This window comes from Taeniopygia guttata, chromosome 28 (assembly GCF_048771995.1).
Source record: "Taeniopygia guttata chromosome 28, bTaeGut7.mat, whole genome shotgun sequence".
In the NCBI taxonomy this organism is placed as follows: domain Eukaryota; kingdom Metazoa; phylum Chordata; class Aves; order Passeriformes; family Estrildidae; genus Taeniopygia; species Taeniopygia guttata.
In genome coordinates, this window is record NC_133053.1 from 1,777,950 (window position 1) to 1,803,949 (window position 26,000).

At 66.4% G+C, this 26,000-nt stretch overlaps 1 protein-coding gene across 2 annotated transcripts; it reads right to left on the bottom strand.

The window, feature by feature from the left end:
* Positions 1–1,200: 1,200 nt before the first annotated feature.
* SEMA6B (semaphorin 6B) lies at positions 1,201–26,000 on the bottom strand. 2 transcript variants are annotated; one of them, XM_041710951.2, is made up of 17 exons: positions 25,752–26,000; positions 12,447–12,595; positions 11,542–11,671; positions 11,156–11,216; positions 10,260–10,322; positions 9,612–9,713; positions 8,748–8,838; positions 8,558–8,677; positions 8,391–8,479; positions 7,360–7,577; positions 7,019–7,150; positions 6,155–6,304; positions 4,429–4,623; positions 3,860–4,000; positions 3,597–3,674; positions 3,369–3,427; positions 1,201–3,039 (listed from the first exon to the last, which is right to left on the bottom strand). In XM_041710951.2, the coding sequence occupies exons 2-17, from the start codon at positions 12,559–12,561 to the stop codon at positions 2,063–2,065; spliced, it is 2,721 nt and encodes a 906-aa protein (XP_041566885.2). In that variant the 5' UTR covers positions 12,562–12,595; positions 25,752–26,000; the 3' UTR covers positions 1,201–2,062. The 2 variants fall into 2 exon arrangements, with proteins under 2 accessions (XP_041566885.2, XP_030112661.4); XM_030256801.4 differs by lacking the exon at positions 25,752–26,000 and adding an exon at positions 14,636–14,778.

Genomic DNA, 26,000 nt, shown 5'->3' on the forward strand with positions numbered 1-26,000 from the left:
ACATCAAGGGGATATCGGGGGGACAGAGAGGGGACAGAGAGGGGACAGAGAGGGGACAGAGAGGGGACAGCGGGGGGATATCGGGGGGATAGCGAGAGGACATCGGGGGGACAGCGGGGGGATAGAGAGGGGACATCGGAGGAATATCGGAGAGACAGCGAGGGGACATCGGGGGGACAGCGGGGGGACGGGGGGGGATATCGGGGGGGGACATAGGGGGGACATCGGGGGGACAGCGAGGAGACAGCGGGGGGACAGTGAGGGGACAGTGAGGGGAGAGCGGGGACACAGCGAGGGGACATCGGGGGGACATCGGGGAGACAGCGGGGGGACAGCGGGGGGACAGCGAGGGGATATCGGGGGGACAGTGAGGGGACATCGGGGACAGCGGGGGGACAGAACCCCCCAGCCCCCGGTCACCTCTCACGTGTCCCCGCGCCGAGGGACCCCGTGGCCGGTGTTCCACCGCCGTTATCGCCACCCCCGGTGTCCCCATCGCAGGTGTCCCCTTGCCACGTGTGTCCTTGCCGCTTGTTCCCCTCTCAAGGGACTCAATGGCCGCTGTCCCCACCCGCTCCAAGTGTCCCCATCGCGGCTGAAGGATGAGCCGATAGCCGCCAGCCCAAGTGTCCCCACCCTTGGTGTCCCCACGCCAGATGTCCCCACCCACGGCGTCCCCAGCCCCAAGGAACCCAAAGCCAGCTGTGCCCCCGCCAAGTGTCCCTTTGCCGGATGTCCCCAGCCCAGATGTTCCCGTGCCACCAGAGCCCCTCAGGGTGCCCGGTGTCCCCCGGCCCCTGCAGAGGGGGCAGAGGGCCGTGGGTGACCCCCGTGGGTGGCCCCGTGGGGCGGGAGACAGCCGGGAAAGGGGACAGGCAGGGGACACGGCGGGTGTGGGGTGGCACGGGCAGGGACACGGCGGGTGTGGGGTGGCACGGGCAGGGACACGGCGGGTGTGGGGTGGCACGGGCAGGGACACGGCGCCAGCACTGCCTTATCCCGGGGGAATTCGCAGGGAAAGTGGGATGGGACCCTCGTGGGGTCGGGACACGGTGCGTGGGGAGCAGCTGAGCGCGGGTGGGTGCGTGTGGGCAGTGCGGTGCCCACGGAGGGGGTGCCACCCTGTGCCCCCCCAGCCCTGTGCCCCCGTCCCGGCCGGTCCCGCTCCCGGGGGGGGTAAGAAGGTGCCGAGGCGGCGGCGGGGGACTCGCCTCCGGTAACCGGGTGTTTATTGGGGCGGCGGGGTACAGCCCGCGGGCGGCCGCATGCATGGCCGCTCTGGGGGGGCTCCCGCCGCCCCCTGCCCTATTTACAGCCTGCCACCCCCTGGGGACCTGCCATCCCCCGGGGATCTGCCACTCGCGCCGCGACACGCCACCCCGGGTGGGTGCGGGGCAGGGGTGGCACCGAAAGGGCACCCTTTGCCAGCAGAGAGTGGGTTCGGTGGGGACCCCCCAGCGGTGCCCCCCCAGCCCGGCTGTGCTTTCCAGGAGGGGGTGCCGGGGCGGGGGGAAGGATGGGCAACCCCCAGGCTGGCACTGGGAAAGGGCTGACCCCAGACTGGGGGTGGGAGTGTGCCCCACCCCCGGATAACGCCACATTCGGGGGGACCCCCAGTCCCCCACACCCAAAATGTTCACCGGGTTCCATCACCACAACCAGCGCACCCCGGGCCGGGTGTCCCCGGGGGGCTGGCAGCACCTAAACCCCCCCCCGCGGGTGCCACTGTGGGGTGCGGGCTGGGGGGCACAGCCCAGTGCCCGTGGGTCCGTCCCGCTGCCCCCCAGGGATGCGCTGCGAGCCCTGGCTCCAGCCTGGGGAGGGGACACGGTGGACACCCCACCCCGGCTTATGGGACAACGCAGCCGGAGCGCAGGGCACTGCCCCACGCCAGCCGGGCACCCCCCAAACCCTCTCCGGGGGCACCCAGGGGGTGCCTGTCCCCCCCTCACCCACGTAGCACCTCACCCCATGCCCGCAGCTCCTGCCCGGCCACCCCTCGCTGTCCCCTCGGGGGTCCCCATCAGTGTCCCGGCTCGGGGGGCGCACACAGGCTGGCCCCCTATTTTCCCGAGGGAGTCCGCTCCACGCCGTAGCGCAGGAGGTGCTGCAGGTCCGTCAGCGGCCGCGGGGTGCCCGGTGCCCGGGCTGCCCGGGCTGCCGCCCCGTGCCTCCCGTAGCCTCCCGCCGCCGCCTCGCCGCTGTTGAACGTGTGGTTCCTCTTGAGGTGGGCGCCGGGGCGGCCCGTGCCGTTGTTGGCGTTGAAGTTCAGCTGCTCGGGGTGCCAGGGCGGCCCCTCGGTAAAGTCTCCCCCGTCCCCGCTGGGTGCCGAGACCACCCGCCGGCGCTCGGGGCTGGGGTGCGGCGTCCCGCCGAAGTCGCCGTAGGAGCTGCGGGGCTGGCGGCGGGCACCGGCGGCGGGTGGGTGCTGCCGGCTGCGGGGACCCTCCTGAGGGTCTCGAGCCCAATGCCCGTCACCCGAGGAGTCGCTGAGTTCGGCCTCCAGCTCCTGGTCCACCAGGATGGCGTGGCAGGAGAGGGGGATGCCCCTCGGCGGGCGGCCGGAGCCGCCGTGCCCCCGCCCGGTGCCCGCGGGGCCGGAGCCTCCAGGGTCCCGCAAAGCCGCGTTGATGATGTTGTGGCTCTGCTCCCACGTGCAGTTCTGCAGAGCTCCGGGGCAGCGTTTCTGCTGCAGCGGGGTCTGCTCCGGCGTGGGCAGCACCCCCGAGTCCAGGTCGTGTTGGGTGACCTTGCCCAGCTCCTTGGGCCACCCGTTGGGCATCAGCGGGGCCAGCAGGGCACCGCGGGCCCGGCGCTCGCCCAGGCGGCTGACGCTCACCACCGACTCACTGTGCGCCAGGATGGTCTCCTTGTCCTTGCGCCGCGCCAGCTCCTTGCGGTCCCGGTGCCCGATGAACCAGCACACGCTGAAACCGGAGATCACGGCGCCGATCACGAAGGCGGCGACGGAGGAGATCACCAGAAGGTTCACCGACACCAGCCCGTCTGGCTCGTCCACGAAGCTCTCCGTCACCAGCCCTGGGGTTGGGGGACACGTCAGGGGAGCCGTGGGTGCCACCGCCGCGTCCCCAGCCCGCTCACAGCCCCTCCTGTGAGCCGTGGGTGCCACCGCCGTGTCCCCAGCCCGCTCACAGCCCCTCCTGTGAGCCGTGGGTGCCACCGCCGTGTCCCCAGCCCGCTCACAGCCCCTCCTGTGAGCCGTGGGTGCCACCGCCGTGTCCCCAGCCCACTCACAGCCCCTCCTGTGAGCCGTGGGTGCCACCGCCGTGTCCCCAGCCTGTTCACAGCCCCTGTGAGCTGTGGGTGCCACCGCCGTGTCCCCAGCCCGCTCACAGCCCCGCACTCACCCTCACACTCGCCCAGGTGGGACGTGCTGCCGCCGGCGATGTCCTGCTCGAAGGCCACCCTGGGGGTGCAAATTTGAGGGTGTCAGTGGGGCTCAAATGGCCTGGCAGAGTCTCCCAGCTCCTTTCAGCGAGCAATTAATTTGTTGGGGCTCAATGATTTGGAGCCGGTGCTCGCTGGGGACACCACTGTCCCTCCCCCCGACACGTCCCCAAGCCTGGCAGCCTCACCTGGGGCTGGGCTCCAGGAAGATGCAGGAGCCCTCGGGTGTCCAGCCACAGTAGGGATCCCGGCTCCCGAGGCAGTTCCTGGCAGGGAGCAGAGATGTCAGAGTCACCCCAATAAGGGGACACAACACCCCAACCCCAGCAAGGGACCCTGCACCGTGCTGTGCCTCAGTTTCCCCGGCCGTGAATTCCTGGCATGGGGGGTGATGTGAGCCCCCCACTCCTCACCCCCCACCGCTGAGCCCTGCCCAGCCCGAGGCACTCACTTCATGCAGCCCGAGTGCTGCTGGCAGCGAGCCACGGGCACCCTGGCCACGCACGGGGGGAAGGCCAGCAGCAGGGAGCCCGCAGCCTTGTCCAGCTCCAGCCCCAGGAGCCGCCGCTCGTCCTCCGTGTCCCGGCCACACCTGGGGACAGGCCAGAGCTCGTCATGGCCCAGCCCGGGGCTACAGGGCCCTCCACAGAGCCTGTCCCGGTCTGGAGGAGATTTTTTCATCCATTCCCTCCAGCCTTGCATCCCTCTGACCCATCCTCTCCATCCATCCATCCATCCATCCATCCATCCATCCATCCATCCATCCATCCATCCATCATCCATCCATCCATCCATCCATCCATCCATCCATCCATCCATCCATCATCCATCCATCATCCATCCATCCATCCATCCATCCATCCATCCATCCATCCATCATCCATCCATCCATCCATCCATCCATGCATCCATCATCCATCCATCCATCCATCCATCCATCCATCCATCATCCATCCATCCCTGCACCCCACCCACCCTGTTTTATCCCCCCTCTCCTTCCTCTGGCACCCTGGCACTCACCTCCCGGGCTGGTAGGTCTCAAACTCCTCCAGGAAGACGCTCTGGCTGCCGGGGGCGGCGGGCGTGGGGCTGCTGGTGGCGTTGGGCAGGATGAGGAACTTGATCACGGTGCCGGTGCTGGAGCCCAGGAACACCACGGTGTGGTTGCCCCACGGCCCCGCTGCATTGTCCACCACGATCTTACGGAGCTGGTACCTGCAAGGGGGAGGGAGCAGTGTTGGGGTCCCCAGGGAGGGGGAAAGGGTGAGCCCCACAAGCCCATCTCCATGTCCTCATCCCCATCTCCATGTCCCCATCCCCATCTCCATGTCCCCATCCCCATCTCCATGTCCTCATCCCCATCTCCATGTCCCCATGCCCATCTCCATGTCCCCATGCCCATCTCCATGTCCCCATCCCCATCTCCATGTCCCCATCCCCATCTCCATGTCCCCAGCTCCAGCCCCACATCCCTGTTCCTATTCCTACTCCCCCATCCCCAGGTCCCTGTCCCCATCCCCATGTCCCTGTCCCCATCCCCAGGTCCCTGTCCCCATTCCAGTCCCTGTCCCCATTCCATGTCCCTGTCCCCATCCCCAGGTCCCTGTCCCCATTCCAGTCCCTGTCCCCATTCCATGTCCCTGTCCCCATTCCATGTCCCTGTCCCCATCCCCATGTCCCTGTCCCCATTCCATGTCCCCATTCCATGTCCCTGTCTCCATTCCAGTCCCTGTCCCCATTCCATGTCCCTGTCCCCATTCCATGTCCCTGTCCCCATCCCCATGTCTCTGTCCCTATTCCATGTCCCCATTCCATGTCCCTATTCCATTCCAGTCCCTGTCCCCATTCCAGTCCCTGTCCCCATCCCCATTTCCATGTCCCCAGCTCCAGCCCCACATCCCTGTTCCCATTCCTACTCCCCCATCCCCATGTCCCTGTCCCCATTCCATGTCCCTGTCCCCATTCCATGTCCCGGTCCCCATTCCAGTCCCTGTCCCCATTCCATGTCCCTGTCCCCATCCCCAGGTCCCTGTCCCCATTCCATGTCCCCATTCCATTCCAGTCCCTGTCCCCATCCCCAGGTCCCTGTCCCCATTCCAGTCCCTGTCCCCATCCCCAGGTCCCTGTCCCCATCCCCATGTCCCTGTCCCCATTCCATGTCCCTGTCCCCATCCCCATCTCCATGTCCCCATCCCCATCTCCATGTCCCCAGCTCCAGCCCCACATCCCTGTCCCCTTTCCTACTCCCCCATCCCCAGGTCCCTGTCCCCATTCCATGTCCCTGTCCCCATTCCATGTCCCTGTCCCCATTCCATGTCCCCATTCCATTCCAGTCCCTGTCCCCATTCCATGTCTCTGTCCCCATCCCCAGGTCCCTGTCCCCATTCCATGTCCCCATTCCATGTCCCTGTCCCCATTCCATTCCAGTCCCTGTCCCCATTCCAGTCCCTGTCCCCATCCCCGCTCACGCCCCGGCTGCCCTGCCAGCAGGAGGCTGCAGCCCAAGAGCGCGGCTTGATTAATTCCCCATCAAGCAGCAATTAAGGCAGATTTAATTAGGACGAGACAATCTTGACTGCAAAGTGCATGAGATTTATCAGCTCTCCCAGCGCTCCCAGTGCTGGCACAGCGTGGAAAGGCAGCACGGGAGGCTCTGACCAGCACCTCCAGCACCTCCCAGTGCCCCCCAGTGCTCCCCAGTGTCCCCCAGTGCCCCCCAGTGTCCCCAAGCCCCCCGGGCACCCACCGGGTCATGGTGCGGAGGATCCAGGGGGCATTGCCCAGGGCTGGCACCGCCTCGTCCATCAGCGGGTGCGTCTTGACGAAGTTGAGGATCTCGTCGGGGAAGGCGCTGGAGGAGTTGTAGCGCATCCCCGGGGACGCGCAGCAGCCGGGCCTGCAGCAGGGCACAGCTCAGTGGCACTGTCCCCAGTCTGTCCCCAGCCCGTCCCCAGTCTGTCCCCAGCCTGTCCCCAGCCTGTCCCCAGCCTGTCCCCAGCCTGTCCCCAGCCTGTCCCCAGCTTGTCCCCAGTCTGTCCCCAGCCCGTCCCCAGCCCGTCCCCAGCCTGTCCCCAGCCTGTCCCCAGCCTGTCCCCAGCCCATCCCCAGCCTGTCCCCAGCCTGTCCCCAGCCTGTCCCCAGCCTATCCCCAGCCCCGCTGGCACTGGCCATGGTTGCCATCACCCCTGTCCCCATCCCAGGGTGATGGCTGCCGCTCTCCCTGTCCCCAGCCCTGCTCCTTCCCCTGTGGGTCTCAGATTCAGTCAAAGAAAGAAATGAGAGTTTCTAGCCAGGCAGGAGCCTGGGAAAGAGCTGGAGAAGAATGTAAATAATTCTTTATCTCTCTTGTTTTTCACATTGTTTATAGTTAAGTTCTATCACTGTGCATCAAGCACTGTACACCAATGCTTGGATTGTTTTCACTTTAGGACCAATGGATTTAACCTTGGCGAAGCTCTGTATAAAAGAGAGGTGTATTTTGAATAAATCAGAGTTTTACTCTCACAGCCTTCTGAATCAGAGTCTTCTCATTCCCATCCTGCCTCGACAGCGACATTCCCCCGCTGTCCCCACTGTCCCTGCCAGCTCCGTGCCCGTCCTGGTCCCTCACCGTGGCTTTGGCACCGCGTCCTCCGGCACCGGTGTCCAGATGGACTCGGGTGATTTCTGCTCCCGGAACCGTCCCTCGAAGGCGGCGGCCACCTGGCCCATGTCGAAGGCGCAGACGGCGGAGCCGGGGATGCTGTGGGGACACGGCCGTGGGGTGAGCACGGGGAGGCCCCAGGGAGCACCAGGAGCCCTGGAGATCCCAGATGGAAACGAATCCATTCCCCGTCCAGGACCCAGCTGGACCCATCCCAGACCTCACCCCAAACCCCAAACTCGGGTTTGGATTCTGCTCAGATTCCCCGGACCCTGGGGCAGCCTGGGCAGGGCACCAGAGGCTCTGACCTGTTGGTGGGCGTGGAGAACACGGCCAGGACCACGGGGCGCCCGTCCAGCTCCAGGATGTCCGTCACAGCTTGGATGACGTTGAAGTAGAAGTGGGAATCGCCCGGCACGGAGCAGTTGAGCCGGGCCTTGAGGAAGGACGTCCACTGCTTCTCCAGCACCCGCTGCGAGCCCCCCATGTCATTCTTGCACACCCGGGCCACCCGTGACACCACCACCTGCAGGGAGGACGATTGTCACCACCCACCCCAACGCCATCCCCGCGTCCCTGTCCCCGCCCCGGGTGTCCCTGTGGCCATCCCAGAATAGTTTGGTTGGAAGGGAGCTACGGGATCACCCAGCATCAAGGGAAATCCAGGTTGGATAGCGGGAAAAAGCTTTTCATGGAAAGAGAGATAAAGTTCTGGAATGTTCTACCCGGGAGGTGGTGGAGTCACCACCCCTGGGTGTGTTTGACAACGCCTGGATGGGGCACTGGGTGCCAGGGTGGAGTTGAGGGGTTGGGGCTGGGTTGGACTCGATGGTCTTGGAGGTCTCTTCCAACCTGGTCATTCTGTGAATTCTGTGAATTCTGTGAATAATTCTGTGAATTCTGTGAATTCTGTGAATTCTGTGAATTCTGTGAATAATTCTGTGAATTCCGTGAATTCTGTGAATTCTGTGAATTCTGTGAATAATTCTGTGAATTCTGTGAGTAATTCTGTGAATTCTGTGAATAATTCTGTGAATTCTGTGAATTCTGTGAATAATTCTGTGAATTCCGTGAATTCAGTGAATTCAGTGAATTCTGTGAATTCCATGAATTCTGTGAATAATTCTGTGAATTCTGTGAATAATTCTGTGAATTCTGTGAATTCTGTGAATTCCGTGAATTCCGTGAATTCTGTGGATTCTGTGAATAATTCTGTGAATAATTCTGTGAATAATTCTGTGAATAATTCTGTGAGTAATTTTGTGAGTAATTCTGTGAATAATTCCGTGAATTCCGTGAATTCCGTGAGTTATCTACCCCGCATTGGGACCTGTCCCACCTTCTCCAGGTAGTTGAACTCCATGGCGATCTCCCGGAAGAAGAAGTAGACGTGGCTCCTCCATTCCACGGCGTGCACGAAGTAGGGCTCTGCGGGGACAGCGGGCTCAGGGACGGCCCGGGGTGGCTCACGGGGGACATGTGCCACGTGCTGGGCCGGGCACACACCTTTGAACCACTTGGAGTCGTGTTTGACGGTGCGCAGGGTCGGGCTGTCCCCGAGGCTGCGGTAGATGACGGCGTCGATGGCCAAGAAATCCGTCACGGTGGCCGTGAAGAGCATCCCCCCTGCAGGGACACGGTGTCAGCGGGGCTGGGGACACCGTGCCCGTGGGACGCTGGCAGTGCCACCACCCACCTGTGAACAGGGCCACGTTGGCGTGCTTGGGGTCATAGGGACAGCGCGCCATGCCGCTGATGTTGTCCCCGACGGGCTCCAGCGTGTCCATCTAGAGCGTGACAGGGGACAGGGGGACGTCAGGGCACCCCCGGGCACAGGGGGCACCCGGGGTGCCCCTCCTGAGCGGGGCTGGGCTGTGCTTGGCGCTGACGGGGTTGAAGGAGTTGATGCTGCAGACCCTTCCATGGGTGCCCCCTGACCCCAAAACCCTTCCCATGGGTGCCTCCATCACCCCAAAACCCTTCCCATGGGTGCCCCCTGACCCCAAATCCCTTCCCATGGGTGCCCCCTCCTTCCCACACCCCAAAACCCTTCCCATGGGTGCCCCCTGACCCCAAAACCCTTCCCATGGGTGCCCCCTCCCTCCCTGACCCCAAAACCCTTCCCATGGGTGCCCCCTCACCCCAAAACCCTTCCCATGGGTGCAACATCACCCCAAAACCCTTCCCATGGGTGCCCCCTGCCCCCATCACCCCAAAACCCTTCCCATGGGTGCCCTCTCCGTCCATCACCCCAAAACCCTTCCCATGGGTGCCCCCTGACCCCAAACCCCTTCCCATGGGTGCCCCCTCCTGCCTTCACCCCAAAATCCTTCCCATGGGTGCCCCATCACCCCAAAACCCTTCCCATGGGTGCCCCTCCTTCCCACACCCCAAAACCCTTCCCATGGGTGCCCTCTCCGTCCATCACCCCAAAACCCTTCCCATGGGTGCCCTCTCCGTCCATCACCCCAAAACCCTTCCCATGGGTGCCCCCTGACCCCAAACCCCTTCCCATGGGTGCCCCCATCACCCCAAACCCCGTGGAATGTGGGGGGCTCACGCTGAAGTTGGCGCAGACGGGGTTGAAGGCGTTGGTGCCGCAGACGAAGAGGAGGTTCTCGTTCCTCACCAGCAGCACCTTGACGAAATTTCGGCACTCTGCCTGCGCAGGGGGAGGGGACTGTCACCCCCTGCACCCCAAAACCCCCCTCAGCTCATCCCACCCCGTCACGCCAGGGGACGGATTTGGGGGGGCTGTTCTCACCCAGAGCTGCATTTCGGGGAGCCGGGAATGGGATTTGGGCCCCAATAATCAATTACAGATCAATTAATCGAGTGAATCAGACAGAGAACCGCTGGGAGGGAGCGGGGCGGTGACACGGGAGGGGACAGGGTGTGACACAGGATGGGACAGGGTGTGACACGGGAGGGGGACAGGGTGTGACACGGGGGGGACAGGGTGTGACACGGGGGGGACAGGGTGTGACACGGAGGGGACAGGGTGTGACACGGGGGGGGACAGGGTGGGACACGGTGACAGAGGGTGTGACACGGGAGGGGACAGGGTGTGACACGGGTGGGGACAGGGTGTGACACGGGAGGGGACAGGGTGTGCCACGGGAGGGGACAGGGTGTGACACGGAGGGGGACAGGGTGTGACACGGTGACAGAGGGTGCTCAGGGTCCCCTGGGTGCAGCCCCCCGGTACCTCCTGCTTGCCCTTCATCCGGCAGATGCTGATGTCGTGCTGGTTGGGGCGCCACGTCAGCTTCTGGGGGGGCAAAGCAGCGGGGGGGTGGGGACAGGCCAACAGCACCCCTGGGACCCCCCTGGGACCCCCTGGGAACCCCGGTATCCCCTGAGACCCCCCTGGGACCCCCCTGGGACCCCCGGTATCCCCTGAGACCCCCCTGGGACCCCCCCCCCGGTACCCCCAGAGACACCCCAGCACCTCCTGTGAGTTCCAGCACCCCCTGGGACTCCCCAGCATCCCCTGTGAGCCCCAACACCCCTGAGACCCCCCTGAGACCCCCCAGCACCTCCTGAGACCCCCCAGCACACCCTGTGAGCCCCAACACCCCTGAGACCCCCCAGCACCTCCTGAGACCCCCCAGCACCCCCTGGAACCCCCCAGCACCCCCTGAGACCCCCCCAGCACCCCCTGGGAACCCCCTGGGACCCCCCAGCACCCCCTGGAACACTCCAGCACCTCCTGATACCCCCCAGCACCCCCTGAGACCCCCCAGCACACCCTGTGAGCTCCCCAACACCCCTGAGACCCCCCTGAGACCCCCCAGCACCCCCTGAGACCCCCAGAACCCCCTGAGACCCCCCAGAACCCCCTGAAACCCCCCTGAGACCCCCCCAGCACCCCCCTGTGACCCCCCAGCACCCCCTGGAACCCCCCAGCACCCCCTGGGACACCCCTGGGACCCCCCAGCACCTCCTGGGACCCCCCAGCACCCCCTGGAACCCCCCAGCACCCCCTGTGAGCCCCAACACCCCTGAGACTCCCCTGTGACCCCCCAGCCCCCCCGGGACCCTCCAGCACCCCCTGAGACCCCCCTGAGACCCCCCCAGCCCCCCCGGGACCCCCAGACTCACCCGCTGGTAACGCATCTCAGCGGCCCCGCCGGGCTCCAGGCTGACCCGGTAGACATTGTCCCTGGGGAGGGGGACACAGGTGTCACCCCCCCCCAGCCGGGATGTGCCCCCCAGCACTGGGGGTACAGGATTCACCCCCTGGGACCCCCCAAGAAGATTTGGGGTGCTGGAGCGGACAATGAACATCACCCCCCACCCCCCAGCAATACCCCAGGGCGGATTTGGGGTGCCCCGGGCAGGTAAATGGGGTCGCAAAGAGGAGTGGGGTGGGTGTGGGGTGCCCAGCCCGGTGTAGGGGAGGTTTTGGGGTGCCCATCCCGGCGGAGGGGAGGTTTTGGGGTGCCCATCCCGGCGGAGGGCAGGTTTTGGGGTGCCGGGGTGCAGACCTGTCCCCGATGAAGAGGGTCCGGTTGACCTTGAGGATGCGCTGGATGTTGAGGCGCTGGGGGCCGCCCCCCTCCGCGACCCCCGGGCGGGCGCTGCCGTGCCCCACGAACACGGGGTACCGCTTCACATCTGGGGGGCACGGGGGGCACGGGGGGCACGGGCACCCCCACACGGCCCCGGTGAGCACCCACAGCCAGCCCCGCCCGGGGCGGTGCCTCCTGCCTGCCTTCACCCCAAATCCCACCCCATGGCTGCCCCCCGCCTGCCTTCACCCCAAATCCCACCCCACAGCTGCCCCCCGCCTGCCTTCACCCCAAATCCCACCCTATAGCTGTCCCCCGCCTGCCTTCACCCCAAATCCCACCCCATAACTGCCCCCCGCCTGCCTTCACCCCAAATCCCACCCCATAACTGCCCCCCGCCTGCCCTCACCCCAAATCCCACCCCATAGCTGCCCTCCTCCTTCCTTCACCCCAAATCCCACCCCATGGCTGCCCCCCGCAGCACCCCAAAACCCCTTCCAGAGACACCCCAAAAATTAACCCAAATCCCACCACGGGTGGTGCCATCCTCTCCTACTCCAAAACCCTCCCTTGTGTGCCCCCTTCCGCCTTCACCCCAAATCACCCCGATCCCCCTTTTCCCTCCCTGCCAGGCTGTGCCCCCCAAATCACCCTGGTGCCCTTTTTCCCCTCCCTGCCAGCCCGTGCCCCCCGTGCCCCCCAAATCACCCCGATCCCCCTTTTCCCTCCCTGCCAGGCTGTGCCCCCAAATCACCCCAATCCCCCATTCCTTCCCTGCCAGGCTGTGCCCCCCAAATCACCCCGATCCCCCTTTTCCTTCCCTGCCCCCCGTGCCCCCCGTGCCCCCAATCCCCCCGCACCCCCATCCCGGGGGCACTCACAGTCCGGGGGTGCCACGGCGATGGGTCCGGGCTCCCCGGGGAAGGTGCCCCGAGCCGCCCTCTGTGTCACCAGCAGCAGCAGCAGCACCAGGGGGACACGGGCTGGGGGTGCCATGGTGGCCCCCGCCCCGCCTGGGCACCCACAGCACCTGCGGGCACGGGCAGCGCTCAGCGGGTACCCCAAAACCGCACGGGGATCGGGGACATAGCGCGGGACAGGAGGGTGGGGACACGGGGACATGGGGACACGGGGACATGGGGACACGAGGGACATGGGGACAGGAGGGTGAGGACACAGGGACAGAGTGACACGGGGGACATGGGGACACGAGGGACATGGGGACAGGAGGATGAGGACACGGGGACAGAGTGACACGAGGGACATGGGGACACGGGGACATGGGGACAGGAGGGACATGGGGGCACGGGGACATGGGGACAGGAGGGACATGGGGACAGGAGGATGAGAACACGGGGACATGGGAACAGGAGGGACATGGGGACACGAGGGACATGGGGACACGAGGATGAGGACACGGGGACATGGGGACACGGGGACATGGGGACACGGGGGACAGAGAGACATGGGGACATGGGGACACGGGGACATGGGGACACGGGGATATGGGGATAGGAGGGTGAGGACACAGGGACAGAGTGACACGAGGGACATGGGGACACGAGGGACATGGGGACACGGGGGACATGGGGACACGGGGGAAGCCCCCGAGGCTCTTCCCCCTCCCAAACGCCCCCGGGATGTCGTGGAAAATCTCCCGGGATGCTCGAGAGTGTCACAGCGCCCCCGCACCCACATCCCGGTGGCACCGCCACTGTCCCCTCAGCACGCCGGGCCACCACCCCCACCCTGCCGCTCGTCCCCGAGGGGTTGGAGGCAGTAATTAACAGCCGGGCAGGGAATTAATTGATCATTAATTCCACGGGAGACGGGAGCGATCGAAGCGGCGCTCTCCTCCCCCGCGGGGACCGGGCACGGGTGGCATCGTGTGGCACACAGGGCAGTGCCAGCGGGGCACGGGTGACACTGTGTGACACACCGGGCAGTGCCAGCGGGGCACGGGTGACACTGTGTGGCACACCGGGCAGTGCCAGCAGGGCACGGGTGACATTGTGTGACACACCGGGCAGTGCCAGCGGGGCACGGGTGACACTGTGTGGCACACCGGGCAGTGCCAGCGGGGGGACATGTCCCCAGCCCCTCCATGGTGTCACCGGCCCCGCGTGAGACCCGGCACTGTCCCCAGCCCTGTCCCCACAGCCCCCGGGGACATCCGACCCCGACCCCGCCGTGTCACAGGAGGTGACCCCAGTGGGACCCAACCCTGCTGTCACAGCCCCTGGGGACAGCTGACCCCATCCTCAGGATGTCACCAGCCCGACATTGTGTCCCCACAGTGCCACAGCTCCCAGTGACGCCCAACTTTGTCCCCAACAAAGCAGGACACGGGTTTGTCACACGGCAGCACCCGAAAGGGACCCCAAAATTCACCCCAGCGAGGGTTCGGTGTCCATCGGCCACCTGAGACCCGCCCGCTCCTGGGGGGGTCTGGGGGGGCCGTGTCACCCCCAGCGGGGTCCGGTGTCACTGTCCCCAGCCTGGGCGGTGACACCGAGCGGGCGCGGGGGAAGCGGAGCCTCCGGCGCCATAAATGCGGCGATTGTGCGGAGAGGGGACAGGGGGGACACAGCGGGGACAGGGGGGACACGGCGGGAGGGGGACACGGCGGGGACGGGGGGTGACAAACAGGGAGCCATTGACGGTGGCAGAGCGGGGGGACTGTCACCGTGCGTGTCCCCAGCGGGGCTGTGGGGAAACTGAGGCAGCGGAGGGGGTGGGAGTGGGTGGGGGGGGGGACAGGGGGTGTGGAGGATGAGGGGGGGTCTCCATTTGGGTATCTCGGCCCTGCTCCGTGCCTCAGTTTCCCCAAAGATTTTGGGGGGGCGAGGGGAGCTGCTGGATCTGTCCCACCCCCCCTCAGCATCTCCGCGACCCCCGGCTCTGGGGGATGGGGCAGAAAAGGGGGGGACAGCCGCAGTGTCCCCCCTTTTGCCGCTCCGAGCGCAGCGGGATCCCCCTGACCCCACCCAGGGGTGTCCCCGCCGGGGGTGCCACCCTGTCCCCCCGTGCCATCTGCCCCCCCACCCCCCCAGCGCGGCGCTCTGCCCACCTGAGCCGCTCCGGCCGCCTCCGCCGCTGCCCCGTGTCACCACTGTCCCCTCCGCTGCCACGGGGGTCCCATGGCTTGGGGGTGCCACCCCCACCCCCGGAGCGTCCCTGGGGGCTCCGAGAGCCGCTCAGCTGTCACACAACCCCCCGCGACCCCCGGGCACAGGGGGCCCGTGCCCCCCGCCCGCGCCAGGTGGGAAGGTGGGGCTGATGTCACCGTAACCGGAGCCACCAACCCCCCCCGGCTCACCCCGGCAGCTGTCACCGCAGCCGGGGACACGGGGGGGGCACCCATGGGACACCCCGAGTGGCACCGCGGCGTCTCCATGGGAAAGAACCGGTGAGACCCCCCCCGGACACAGAGGGACAGCGGGGTGTCCCCCCACCCCACCCCAGGGTCCCCCATCCTGATAGAGCCCTTAGAATGGCAGTGGGAAAGAGGGGGGGACACACCGGGAATGGGGGTGACAGCGAGGAAGGAGGGACACCAGAAATAGGGGGACACACACCGGGAAATACGGGGGACAGTGGAAAAACGGGGGACACTGAGTGGGACTGGGGGGGGACACTGGAGAAGGGAGGGGGACATTGGGACATTGGGAAGGGGAAAATTTGGGAAAAGGGGGACGCACCGAGGAATGGGGGGGGGGTGGGAAAGGCAAAGAGCACCAACAATGAAATCCCCCAAAATGCAGCTTTTTGGGGATCCCTCCCTGCAATCTCAATATCCACATCCCCCTCCGCCAGCCTAATGCCGGATTTTGGGGTTCCTTCCTTCAGAAGGCGCCCAACGCCAATTAAAAACCGGTAATTAGATATGCTAATGAGGCATTTACACACCCCACACATGCTCCAGTCCCCCAAAAGGCGACCCCCGGTGCCCAGAGCATCCCTTGCTCAGTGGGGTCACACAGAGGGGTTTGGGGGTCACCAGCCCCCCCAAAATCCCAGCTGCTGCTGCCGGGGCTGGGGGCTGAGCCCCCCCGGTTTCCGTCGCGGGCCCGGTTCAGATGGCAGCGGCAGGAAGCAGCTGTCCCCACGGCGGGGCCGCAGCAAGTGGCGAATGTCACCCCGGCCACCTGGCACCGCGGGCTGGCCCGTCCCTGTCCCCGGCTCCTGCCGCGGGTCCCCCCCTTTCCCAGCGGGGCACGGGCGGCACCCCCAGAACCGCGGAGTGACAAGAGAACGGGGGACAGCAGCAGCGGAGGGTCCCCGCGTGGTGACAGCGATGTGGGGGTGTCACCGGCGTGGCGTGGGGGGGACGCGCCACCCACCATTTACCGTGGCGCTTCCACGGCCCCGCCGGCGGCTCAAATGTCCCCCGGGGCCTCCCGCTCCGGTTACCGGCTCCGCTTACAGCTGCCGTTTATAGCCCCGCTCCCTGTCCCCTATCCCTTGTCCCCTGTCCCTTGTCCCGTGTCCCTTGTCCCTTGTCCCTTGTCCCTGTCCCCTCCCCATCGCCCACCGCCGTCCGAGCCCCCCAGGACACCGCAAGCGACCACGGGCGTCCGGCCCCGCCACGGGCACGGGGGTTGTGGGGACCCCGCGGTCACCTTGGGTGGCTTTGTCACCCACCGTGGGCACCCAGAGGTGGCCCCAGTTGCTGCGAACCCCCTCGATACCCCCCGGGTGCCACCCATGGGTGCCCCGACACGTCCCTTCCAGCACGCTGCCGGTGCTGTTGGCCGGCCAGAGCCGCATGGTGATTTGCATATTAAATCCATGGTGATTTGCATATTAAATCCAGGCTCATCTGCATATTAAGAACGGTTTCCTAGCGAGGAGGATCACGCGTCACTCCGAAATAAACCCGGGGGGGGGGGGTGGGGGGGACAGAGGGGGTGACAGACGGAGTGTTGTGTCCCCCCCACCCCAAATCCAGCCCTGTCTCCTGCTGTCCCCCCAATTCACAGCCTTTGTCCCCTTGTCCCCCCAGTTCTACGGGACAGGAGCCTCCCGTCCTGCTGGTGTCCCCAAGCCACTTGTCCCGCCTGGCAGACATCCCTCTGTGTCCCTCCTGTCCCCCTAAAAACTGTCACCCCCCTTGTCCCCAAAGGGACAGGCACACACTGTGTGTCCCTCCTGCCCCCCAAACACCCCTTCCCCTCACCCCCCTTGTCCCGGAGCCCCTGTCCCTTTGTCCCCAAAGGCACTCACCCTCCTCGTTCTGTGCCACCCCGGTGGGTCCCCTCGATCTCCCCCTGTCACCCCTCCTTGGCACCCGCATGGCCCCAGGGCGGTGACAGGAGCAGGTCCGAGTCACCTCCTCCGCTCCCGTGCCTCAGTTTCCCTTCGGGAAGGGAAGAGGGAACCCCCAGTTCATGCCCCGGGCCGGGCACCGCCCTGGCAACCCCCGCCCAGAGCCTGCCAGGCCGGGCTGGCACCTCCCTGTGTGCCCCGGCTGTCCTGTCCTTGTCCCTGTCCTTGTCCCTGTCCGTGTCCCCATCCTTGTTCCCATCCTTGTCCCCGTCCTTGTCCCCATCCTTGTCCCCGTCCATGTCCCCGTCCATGTCCCCATCCTTGTCCCCATCCTTGTCCCCATCCTTGTCCCCGTCCTTGTCCCCATCCATGTCCCCATCCGTGTCCCCAGGCTTTCCTGTCACCGTGTCCCCACCTCCCCGTGGGACATCCCCGGGGTGTCCCTCTGCCCGTGGGTCCCTGTCCCCATGGGGTGTCCCCGAGCAGGCAGAGGGACACGGGGTCCCACGGGTGACCCTACAACAACAATAACAACAACAACAATGACCTGCGGTGTCACATCCGGCCCCGCCGGGAACCGGCAATTCCAGCCCGGGACACGGAGCCCCAACATTCCCGCATGGGAGGCTGTGAACACACCCACCCACAGCACCCACAGCACCCACAGCACAGCACCCACAGCACCCACAGCACAGCACCCACAGCACCCACAGCACCACAGCACAGCACCCACAGTACCACAGCACCCACAGCACCACAGCACCCACAGCACCCACAGCACCACAGCACCCACAGCACCCACAGCACCACAGCACCCACAGCACCCACAGACACCCCAAAGCCACCCCAAACTCACCCCAAACCTAGGACAGCAGCCCTGCAATCACAACCCACCGATCACAGAGCCAGACTGATCCCCAAAACTACTTCAAACCCACCCCAAACCCACCCCAAAACCACCCCAAAACCACCCGTCCTCAGAGAACAGTCCTGCAATCCTAACCCACCGATCCCAAAACCAGACCGATCCCCAAAACCACCCCAAACCCACCCCAAACCTCAGACAGCAGCGCTAAAATCACAACCCACTGATCCCAGAGCCAGACCAATCCCCAAAACCACCCCAAACCCACCCCAAACCCACCCCAGTCCTCAGAGAACAGCCCTACAATCCTAACCCACGAGTCCCAAAACCAGACCAATCCCCAAACCCACCCCAAACTCATCCCAATCCTCAGCCAGCAGCCCTACAATCCCAACCCACCGATCCCAGAGCCTTAAATAAGGTTAAATAGAAATATCTGCTGGTTTCAATGGGCGGAGACGGGCTGGGGGTGGCAGGTCACCTCAATGTCACCTCAGTGTCACCTCAGTGTCACCTCAATGTCACCTCAGTGTCACCGCAGTGTCACCTCAGTGCCACCATGCCCAGCATCCCGCTGTCCCCGCTGGGATGGTGGCCCTGGGGGTGGCACTTGGGGTGCCCACCTTCCTGGGGAGCCACCCGGGGGTGGGGACACCGGAGGGGACACGAGACACGGCCACCCCCAGCAAATCTCCTCCTGCCACAGCGCTGTGCCCGGAGGGGGACAGAGTGACAAAGTGACAGAGTGACAAAGTGACAAAGTGACAAGTGGCTTCCGGTGCCAAGGTGTGGAATGTGGGGTGTGGGATTTGGGATTTAGGGTGTGGGATTTGGGATTTGGGGTGTGGGGTGTGGGATGTAGGGTGTGGGGTGTGGGGTGTGGAATTTGGGGTGTGGGGTGTGGGATTTGGGGTGTGGGGTGTGGGTGTGGGGTGTGGGGTGTGGGGTGTGGGGTGTGGGATTTGGGATTTGGGGTGTGGGGTGTGAGATTTGGGATGTGGGGTGTGGGATTTGGGGTGTGGGGTGTGGGTGTGGGGTGTGGGGTGTGGGGTGTGGGTGTGGGGTGTGGGGTGTGGGGTGTGGGTGTGGGGTGTGGGGTGTGGGGTGTGGGTGTGGGGTGTGGGGTGAGGAGAGGCATGCAGGATGTGCAGTGGGATGTGCAGATGGTGTACGGGATGTGGGATGTGGAGTGGGATGCAGGGAGGAGGATGGGATGGGGACACTGGGTGGGATGTGGGATGTGGGATGGGATGCAGGATGGATGCAGGATGGGATATAGGGTGCAGTACGGATGCAGGATGAGATGCAGGACGGATGCAGGATGGGGTGCAGGATGGGGTGCAGGGTGCAGGATGGGATGCAGGACGGATGCAGGACAGATGCAGGACAGATGCAGGACGGATGCAGGATGGATGCAGGATGGGATGCAGGATGCAGGATGAGGTGCAGGATGGATGCAGGGTGCAGGACGGATGCAGGATGGGATGCAGGGTGCAGGGTGCAGGATGGGGTGCAGGACAGATGCAGGATGAGGTGCAGGATGGGATGCAGGATGCAGGACGGATGCAGGACGGATGCAGGACGGATGCAGGATAGATGCAGGATGGGGTGCAGGGTGCAGGGTGCAGGACACATGCAGGACAGATGCAGGAGGGATGCAGGAGGGATGCAGGATGAGGTGCAGGGTGCAGGGTGCAGGACGGATGCAGGAGGGATGCAGGAGGGATGCAGGACGGATGCAGGAGGGATGCAGGCCGGGCCGTGCCCGCAGAACAAAGGGCCGCTGTTCCCAGCGCCGCCTCCGCTGCCGCCGCGCCGGAAGGTCCGAACGGCCTCAGCGCCCGCGGAGCCGCTCCCGCTGCCCCCGGCACGTCCCGCGGCACCCCCGGGCCACCGGCACCGGAACTGGGACTGCTACCGGCACTGCCACCGGCACCGGCACTGCCACCGGCACTGACACCGGCACTGCCCCTGCCACCGGCACTGACACCGGCACTGACACCGCCGGCGGCACCGACACCGCCGCCGGCACCGGCACTGCCAAAACCCTCAGGGCAGGACGGCGTCCCTGTCCCTGCGTGGCCCTGCCAGGTGTGCCAGGTGTGCCAGGTGCCATCTGTGCGTGGCGGGGTGTGCAGAGGCTGTCACACGTGTGGGGGTGTCACCGTGTGTGTGTGTTTGTGCGCACACAGCAGTGTCACACGTGTCACATGTCACTCTCAGCCAGTGTGTGTGCACCGGTGTCGTGTGTGTGCAGGGCTGGCGGAGGGCACCGGGTGCCACACGCGTGTGCAGGAACGCGGGCACCAGCTGGCACATGTGTGCGACCACGTGTGGGCACCCAGGTGGCACCCATGTGTCTGTGCACCTGCGGGGTGTCACACGTGTCATTGGGGTGTCACATGGCACAGGTGTGAGGGTGTGCTCATGGGTGTCACACGTGTGCCGGTGTGTTCATGGGTGTCACACGTGTGACAGCGTGTTCATGGGTGTCACATGTGTGCAGGGGGTGTCACACATGTGCCGGTGTGCTCATGGGTGTCACATCTGTGCCAGCGTGTTCATGGGTGTCACATGTCATACGTGTGAGGGTGTGTTCATGAGTGTCACATGTCACACATGTGTAGGTCTGATCATGGGTGTCACATGTCACATGTATGCAGGTGTGTTCATGGGTGTCACACATGTGCAGGTGTGTTCATGGGCGTCACATGTGAGCAGGGGGTGTCACACATGTGCAGGTCTGATCATGGGTATCACACGTCACACGCATGCCGGTGAGTTCATGGGTGTCACACGTGTGCAGGTGTGTTCATGGGTGTCACAGGTCACACGTGTGCAGGTGTGTTCATGGGTGTCACAGGTCACACGTGTGCAGGTGTGTTCATGGGTGTCACACACGTGAGGTGTGCACTGGCACATGCGTGCCCAGGCCGGAGCCCAGCCGGGCCGTGTTATTTCGGGCACCCAGCTCGCCCCTCCCGGGCCTGCCCCGCGCTGGGTCCCGCCCGGCCCGGGGCTGGGCAGTGCCCACGGTGCCCGCACGGTGCCCACACGGTGCCCGCACGGTGCCCACACGGTGCCCACGGTGCCCACACGGTGCCCGCCGGAGCCGCCCCAGCCCGGGGAGGGCAGCGCTGCTCTGGCCCCGGGGCCGTTCCGACACCGCCTCCCTCCACCCCCGCTCCGTGCCTCAGTTTCCCCTCTCTGTGTCCCCCGTCCGTGTCCCCCCGTCCGTGTCCCTCCCCAATGCCCCCGTGCCAAACCCGGGGTTCGATGGGATTATCCCGGCGGGATTACACGGGGGAAATGAGGATTAGGCACGGGGCATCGGCACGACACGGCCAAGACACTGTCACTGGCACTGCCACTGTCACTGCCTGTGTTACTTCCACAGCCACTGTCACTGTCACTGTCACTGTCACTGCCACAGCCACTGTCACTGCCTGAGTGACTTCCACAGCCACTGCCACTGGCACTGGCACTGTCACAGCCACTGTCACTGCCACTGCCACAGCCACTGCCACTGCTTGTGTCACTGCCTCTGTGACTGCCACTGTCACTTCCACTGTCACAGCCACTGTCATTTCCACTGCCACTGTCACTGCCACTGTCACAGCCACTGTCACCGTCACAGCCACGCCGCCAGTGGCCCGAACTGGGCTGAACTGGGCTGAACTGGGCTGAACTGGGAGCTGCTGGAGCTCAGGTGTGCAGCGCTCTGCTCCTCCGGCCGCTGCCGCCGCTCGTTAATTAACGGCACAGAGAGCCCAGCGAGATCTCTTCTCTTCATCCCCCCGTTATTTCCTTTTTTTGTCGTTAATTTGACAAAATTGTAATTAAATAGGGAGGAAAATCCCGGCAGCACACGCAGCCCCTCTGGGGTCTCCTCTGCTTCACTCCGAGAACCCAGCCCCTCGTCCCTTTTTGGGGGATGCCACCAAAGCCTGGGGGTCCCCAAGGCCCGGCTGGGTGTCCCCGAGGTCGGGCTGGGTGTCCCCAAGGTCGGGCTGGGTGTCCCCGAGGCCCGGCTGGGTGTCCCCGAGGTCGGGCTGGGTGTCTCCAAGGCCCGGCTGGGTGTCCCCGAGGTCGGGCTGGGTGTCCCCAAGGCCCGGCTGGGTGTCCCCAAGGTCGGGCTGGGTGTCCCCGAGGCCTGGCTGGGTGTCCCCAAGGTCGGGCTGGGTGTCCCCGAGGCCTGGCTGGGTGTCCCCGAGGTCGGGCTGGGTGTCCCCAAGGCCCGGCTGGGTGTCCCCAAGGCCCAGCTGGGTGTCCCTGAGGTCGGGCTGGGTGTCCCTGAGGCCCGGCTGGGTGTCCCCAAGGCCCGGCTGGGTGTCCCCGAGGTCGGGCTGGGTGTCCCCGAGGTTGGGCTGGGTGTCCCCAAGGCCTGGCTGGGTGTCCCCAAGGCCCAGCTGGGTGTCCCCAAAGTCGGGCTGGGTGTCTCCGAGGCCCAGCTGGGTGTCCCCGAGGTTGGGCTGGGTGTCCCCAAGGCCCGGCTGGGTGTCCCCAAGGCCTGGCTGGGTGTCCCCAAGGCCTGCCTGGGTGTCCCCGAGGCCCGGCTGGGTGTCCCCGAGGTTGGGCTGGGTGTCCCCAAGGCCCGGCTGGGTGTCCCCGAGGTCGGGCTGGGTGTCCCTGAGGTTGGGCTGGGTGTCCCCGAGGCCTGGCTGGGTGTCCCCGAGGTCGGGCTGGGTGTCCCCAAGGTCGGGCTGGGTGTCCCCGAGGCCCGGCTGAGTGTCCCCGAGGTTCAGCTGGGTGTCCCCGAGGCCCAGCTGGGTGTCCCCGAGGTCAGGCCGGGCACTGCCAGGGGTGCAGAGCGTCCCTTGGGTGCCACACTCCTGTTCCACCCCTGGGCACGGGAGGCAGTGGCGATGGGCACCCACGGGTGAGGCTGGCACAGCTCCTGCGTGGCTTTCCCAACGTTCCTGTCACCAAAACGCATCGGGTGCCACCACGGGGACATCATCCCGCCGGCCTGGCACAGCGGGACACGCCGGCTGGGAAAAGCCACCCTGTCCCCGCCTGGTGACAACCCCACAGCCCCAAACAGCAGCTGGGAGATGCTCCAAGGGCCCGGCACAGCTCAGCCCAGCGAGGAATGAAATCGTGGCCAAACTGGCAGGTTTAATTAAAAATATTCCGCTTGTCTGGGATACAAACCGCAGCCGGCACTGCAGCGGGAGCTGCATCCAGCTCGGGGCCTGCGGGCAGGGGCAGCGCTGCTGGCAGGGCTGAGGGGTTACTGGTTTAACTGGGAGCCAAACCACCTCCTGGCACTGCTGCTGCCAGGGCCGAGGGGACAGTGACACCCAGCCCAGTGTCCCTTGGGTCTGGGGGGGGCACGGGATGTCCCTGCAGCCCCCCCAGAGGGGACAGCTGTGCCATGGGGAGCACAGCTGGCTCAGGGTCACCCCCGTGCTGGGTCACCCGGCCAAACTGGGCCATTCCCCTTTTTTTGGGCACCAAAAAATGTTTTTTGGGCAGCGGTGGCAGCGGTGGCAGCGGTGGCAGCGGTGGCAGCGGTGGCAGCAGTGACCCAGTTCCCGTGTCCCCCCGGGGACGGAGCTGTGGGGCCGCGGTGGCACCCCCAGACCCGCCGGGATGTCACCCCAGCACCCAGCGGGGTGTGACAGGGGCACACATGGCACTGCCAGGACCTGGCACCTCCGGGATGGACCCCAGAGCTGCTCTCGGTGTCCAACTGCCGGGGGGGCACACAGAGGGACCCCCCAAACCAGCCCAACCCTCCCCAAAGGTCAGGCTGTGGGGCAGGGGGCTCGGCTGTCCCCTTGTCACCCCTCCCAGCACAGCCCCGGGGGGCAGCGGGGGGGACACGGCGGTGCCACCTGTGCCATCATCACCCTCACTCCTGGCAGGTGTCTGACCCCCTCCTCTCCGCACCCAAGGGTGGGGGGTCCCCTCTGCACCCCCCCCCAGCTGGTGACCTGGTTTGGCAGAGGGAAACTGAGGCACGGCGGGAAGCAGAGCTCACCCAAGGTCACCCCGCGCCGATGGCACAGCCCCGTGGGCACCCCCCACCCCCCCCTCAGCTCTAACGGGGGGTGCTGGGACCCCTCCCCAAAATCCTGCACGGGGAAGGGGCTCCCCACTCCCCTCTGCCCCATGGGGGGGGGCTGGGGGGAGTTTGGGGTGCCCCAGCCCCCCGAGTGCTCTGGGTGAAGGAGCTCAGGCTGGGGGGGCTTCGCTGGGTTTGAGGGTGCCCGGGGCACCCCAAGTGAGGGTGACAGGGACGGATCGGGGGCACACAAACCCCCCCAGCCATGTTATTTTAGGGTCCCCCCCCAGCCATGTTATTTTAGGGTCCCTGAGCCCCAAAACGGGGGCCAGAGCCCCCCCCGGCCCTGCCCTGACATCGGGGGGGTGTCAGACCCCCCCATGCACCCCAGGGTCCCCCACTCCTGCCCGCTGCCCCCCAAGTCTCGTTCCCACCAAGTTACAGCCCCGAGGCAGAGCCGGGCACCCTCTGGGGCTGTGGGGGTTCCTCTGCCCCCCACTCAGCCCTGCGGGATTATTTTGGGGGGGCACAACCACCAAACCCCCCCCAGGCTGAGCCTCGCCGCTCCCCGCTGTCCTTTTGGGGGTTTCATCGGTCGGACCCCCCATTTCAGCCTCTCTGCCCCCCCCAGCCCAGCAGAGGCTGCCCGGGTTGGGGGGCACAGACCGAACCCTCCTTTTCACCCCCCAAAAAACCCCAAAAAAACCCAAAAAAACAACCAGCCCTGGCGGAGGCAAAACGGAGCCCGACCAAGCAGCGACACCCCCCGATCCCCATCCTCATCCTCATCTTCATCCCCATCCTCATCCTCATCCTCGGGGCGGGGGGGGGGCTCCGGCTCCCGCACCCATCGCCGCGTCCCGGGGCTGGGGGAGGGTCGCGGTGCCGGTCCGGGGGGGCTGATGGGGGGGTGGGGGGCGTGGGAGAGGATTGGGGGGGTGGGACGGAGGGGATGGGGGGGCCCAAGGGTGCGGGGGGGCTGTGGGGGTGCTGGGCTGGGGAGAGGGGTGCGGGATGGGGGTGTGGGGTGAGGATGTGGGGGGCACAGGGTGCTGGGGGGGTACAGCAGGGTGCTGGGGGGGCACAGCAGGGTGCTGGGGGGCACAGCAGGGTGCTGGGGGGAGCAGGAGGGTGCTGGGGGGCACAGCAGGGTGCTGGGGGGCATAGAAGGGTGCTGGGGGGCACAGAAGGGTGCTGGGGGGGCACAGCAGGGTGCTGGGGGGCACAGGAGGGTGCTGGGGGGCACAGCGGGTTGCTGGGGGGGCACATGGGTGCTTTGGGGGGCACAGCAGGGTGCTGGGGGGGCACAGCAGGGTGCTGGGGGGCATAGGGGTGCTGGGGGGAACAGGGTGCTGGGGGGAACAGCAGGGTGCTGGGGGGCACAGGGTGCTGGGGGGAGCAGGAGGGTGCTGGGGGGGTACAGCAGGGTGCTGGGGGGCACAGCAGGGTGCTGGGGGGGCACAGCAGGGTGCTGGGGGGAGCAGGAGGGTGCTGAGGGGCACAGCAGGGTGCTGAGGGGCACAGCAGGGTGCTGGGGGGAGCAGGGGCAGGAGGTTGTGGGTTCAGGGTGCGGGGAGGGTCTCCGGGGTGCCGGGGGGGGGCTGGGGGTGCGGGTTGGGGGTTCCGGGGGGGCTGGGGGTGCGGGGGGGTACGGGAGGGGGAGAATTGGGGGTGCGGGTGGGACCCCCGGGAGTGGCGGGGTGCGGATGGCGATGCGGGATGGAGCTGCTGGGGGGGTTCGGGCTGTGTTTGGGGGGGGGGGACAGAGGGGTGCGGGTTGGGGGGCGCGGGGGGGCCCCTCCAGCCCGTGACCCTTCAAGGTTCCGCCCGCTCCGCTAACAAAAGCGCCGCTTCCCAATGCAGCAGCGGCGGCGGCGGGAGGGGGGAGGGCTGGGGATGGGGGGGGGGGGAGCACCCCCTTTTCTCCCTTCCCCCCAAACCCGGGAGGGGGAACGGATTGAGGAGGAGGAGGAGGATAAACCGGGACGGGACCGCACCGGGAGGGGTCGGGCGGGGGGGGGGACACACCGGCCGCGTTCTTACCTCTCGGTCCCGGGGGGGGTCCGGGGGGGCTCCGCGCACCTGCGCCCACCGGAGCGGCTCGGCCCGGCCCCGCTCGGCTCCGCTCCGCCGCCGGCAGCGCCGCTACCGGGGCCGGGCGGGGCGGGGCCGCGGGGGGGGGACCGGGGCCGGGCCCGCCCGGTGGCTGCGGCGGCACCGGGGCCGCTCCGGCAGCAGCGGCGATGGAGGAGCCGCCGCCGCCGGCGGTGCTCCCGGAGCGGCTGCGCCCCC

Coding starts and splice junctions, on each gene's coding strand:
- SEMA6B (XM_041710951.2), bottom strand. CDS start 12,561: ATGGCACCCCCAGCCCGTGTCCCCCTGGTGCTGCTGCTGCTGCTGGTG. Junction 8,839..9,611: donor CCGTCTGCGCCAACTTCAGC/GTGAGCCCCCCA, acceptor GTCACGCTCTAG/ATGGACACGCTGGAGCCCGT. Junction 7,151..7,359: donor TTCTCCACGCCCACCAACAG/GTCAGAGCCTCT, acceptor GTGTCCCCACAG/CATCCCCGGCTCCGCCGTCT.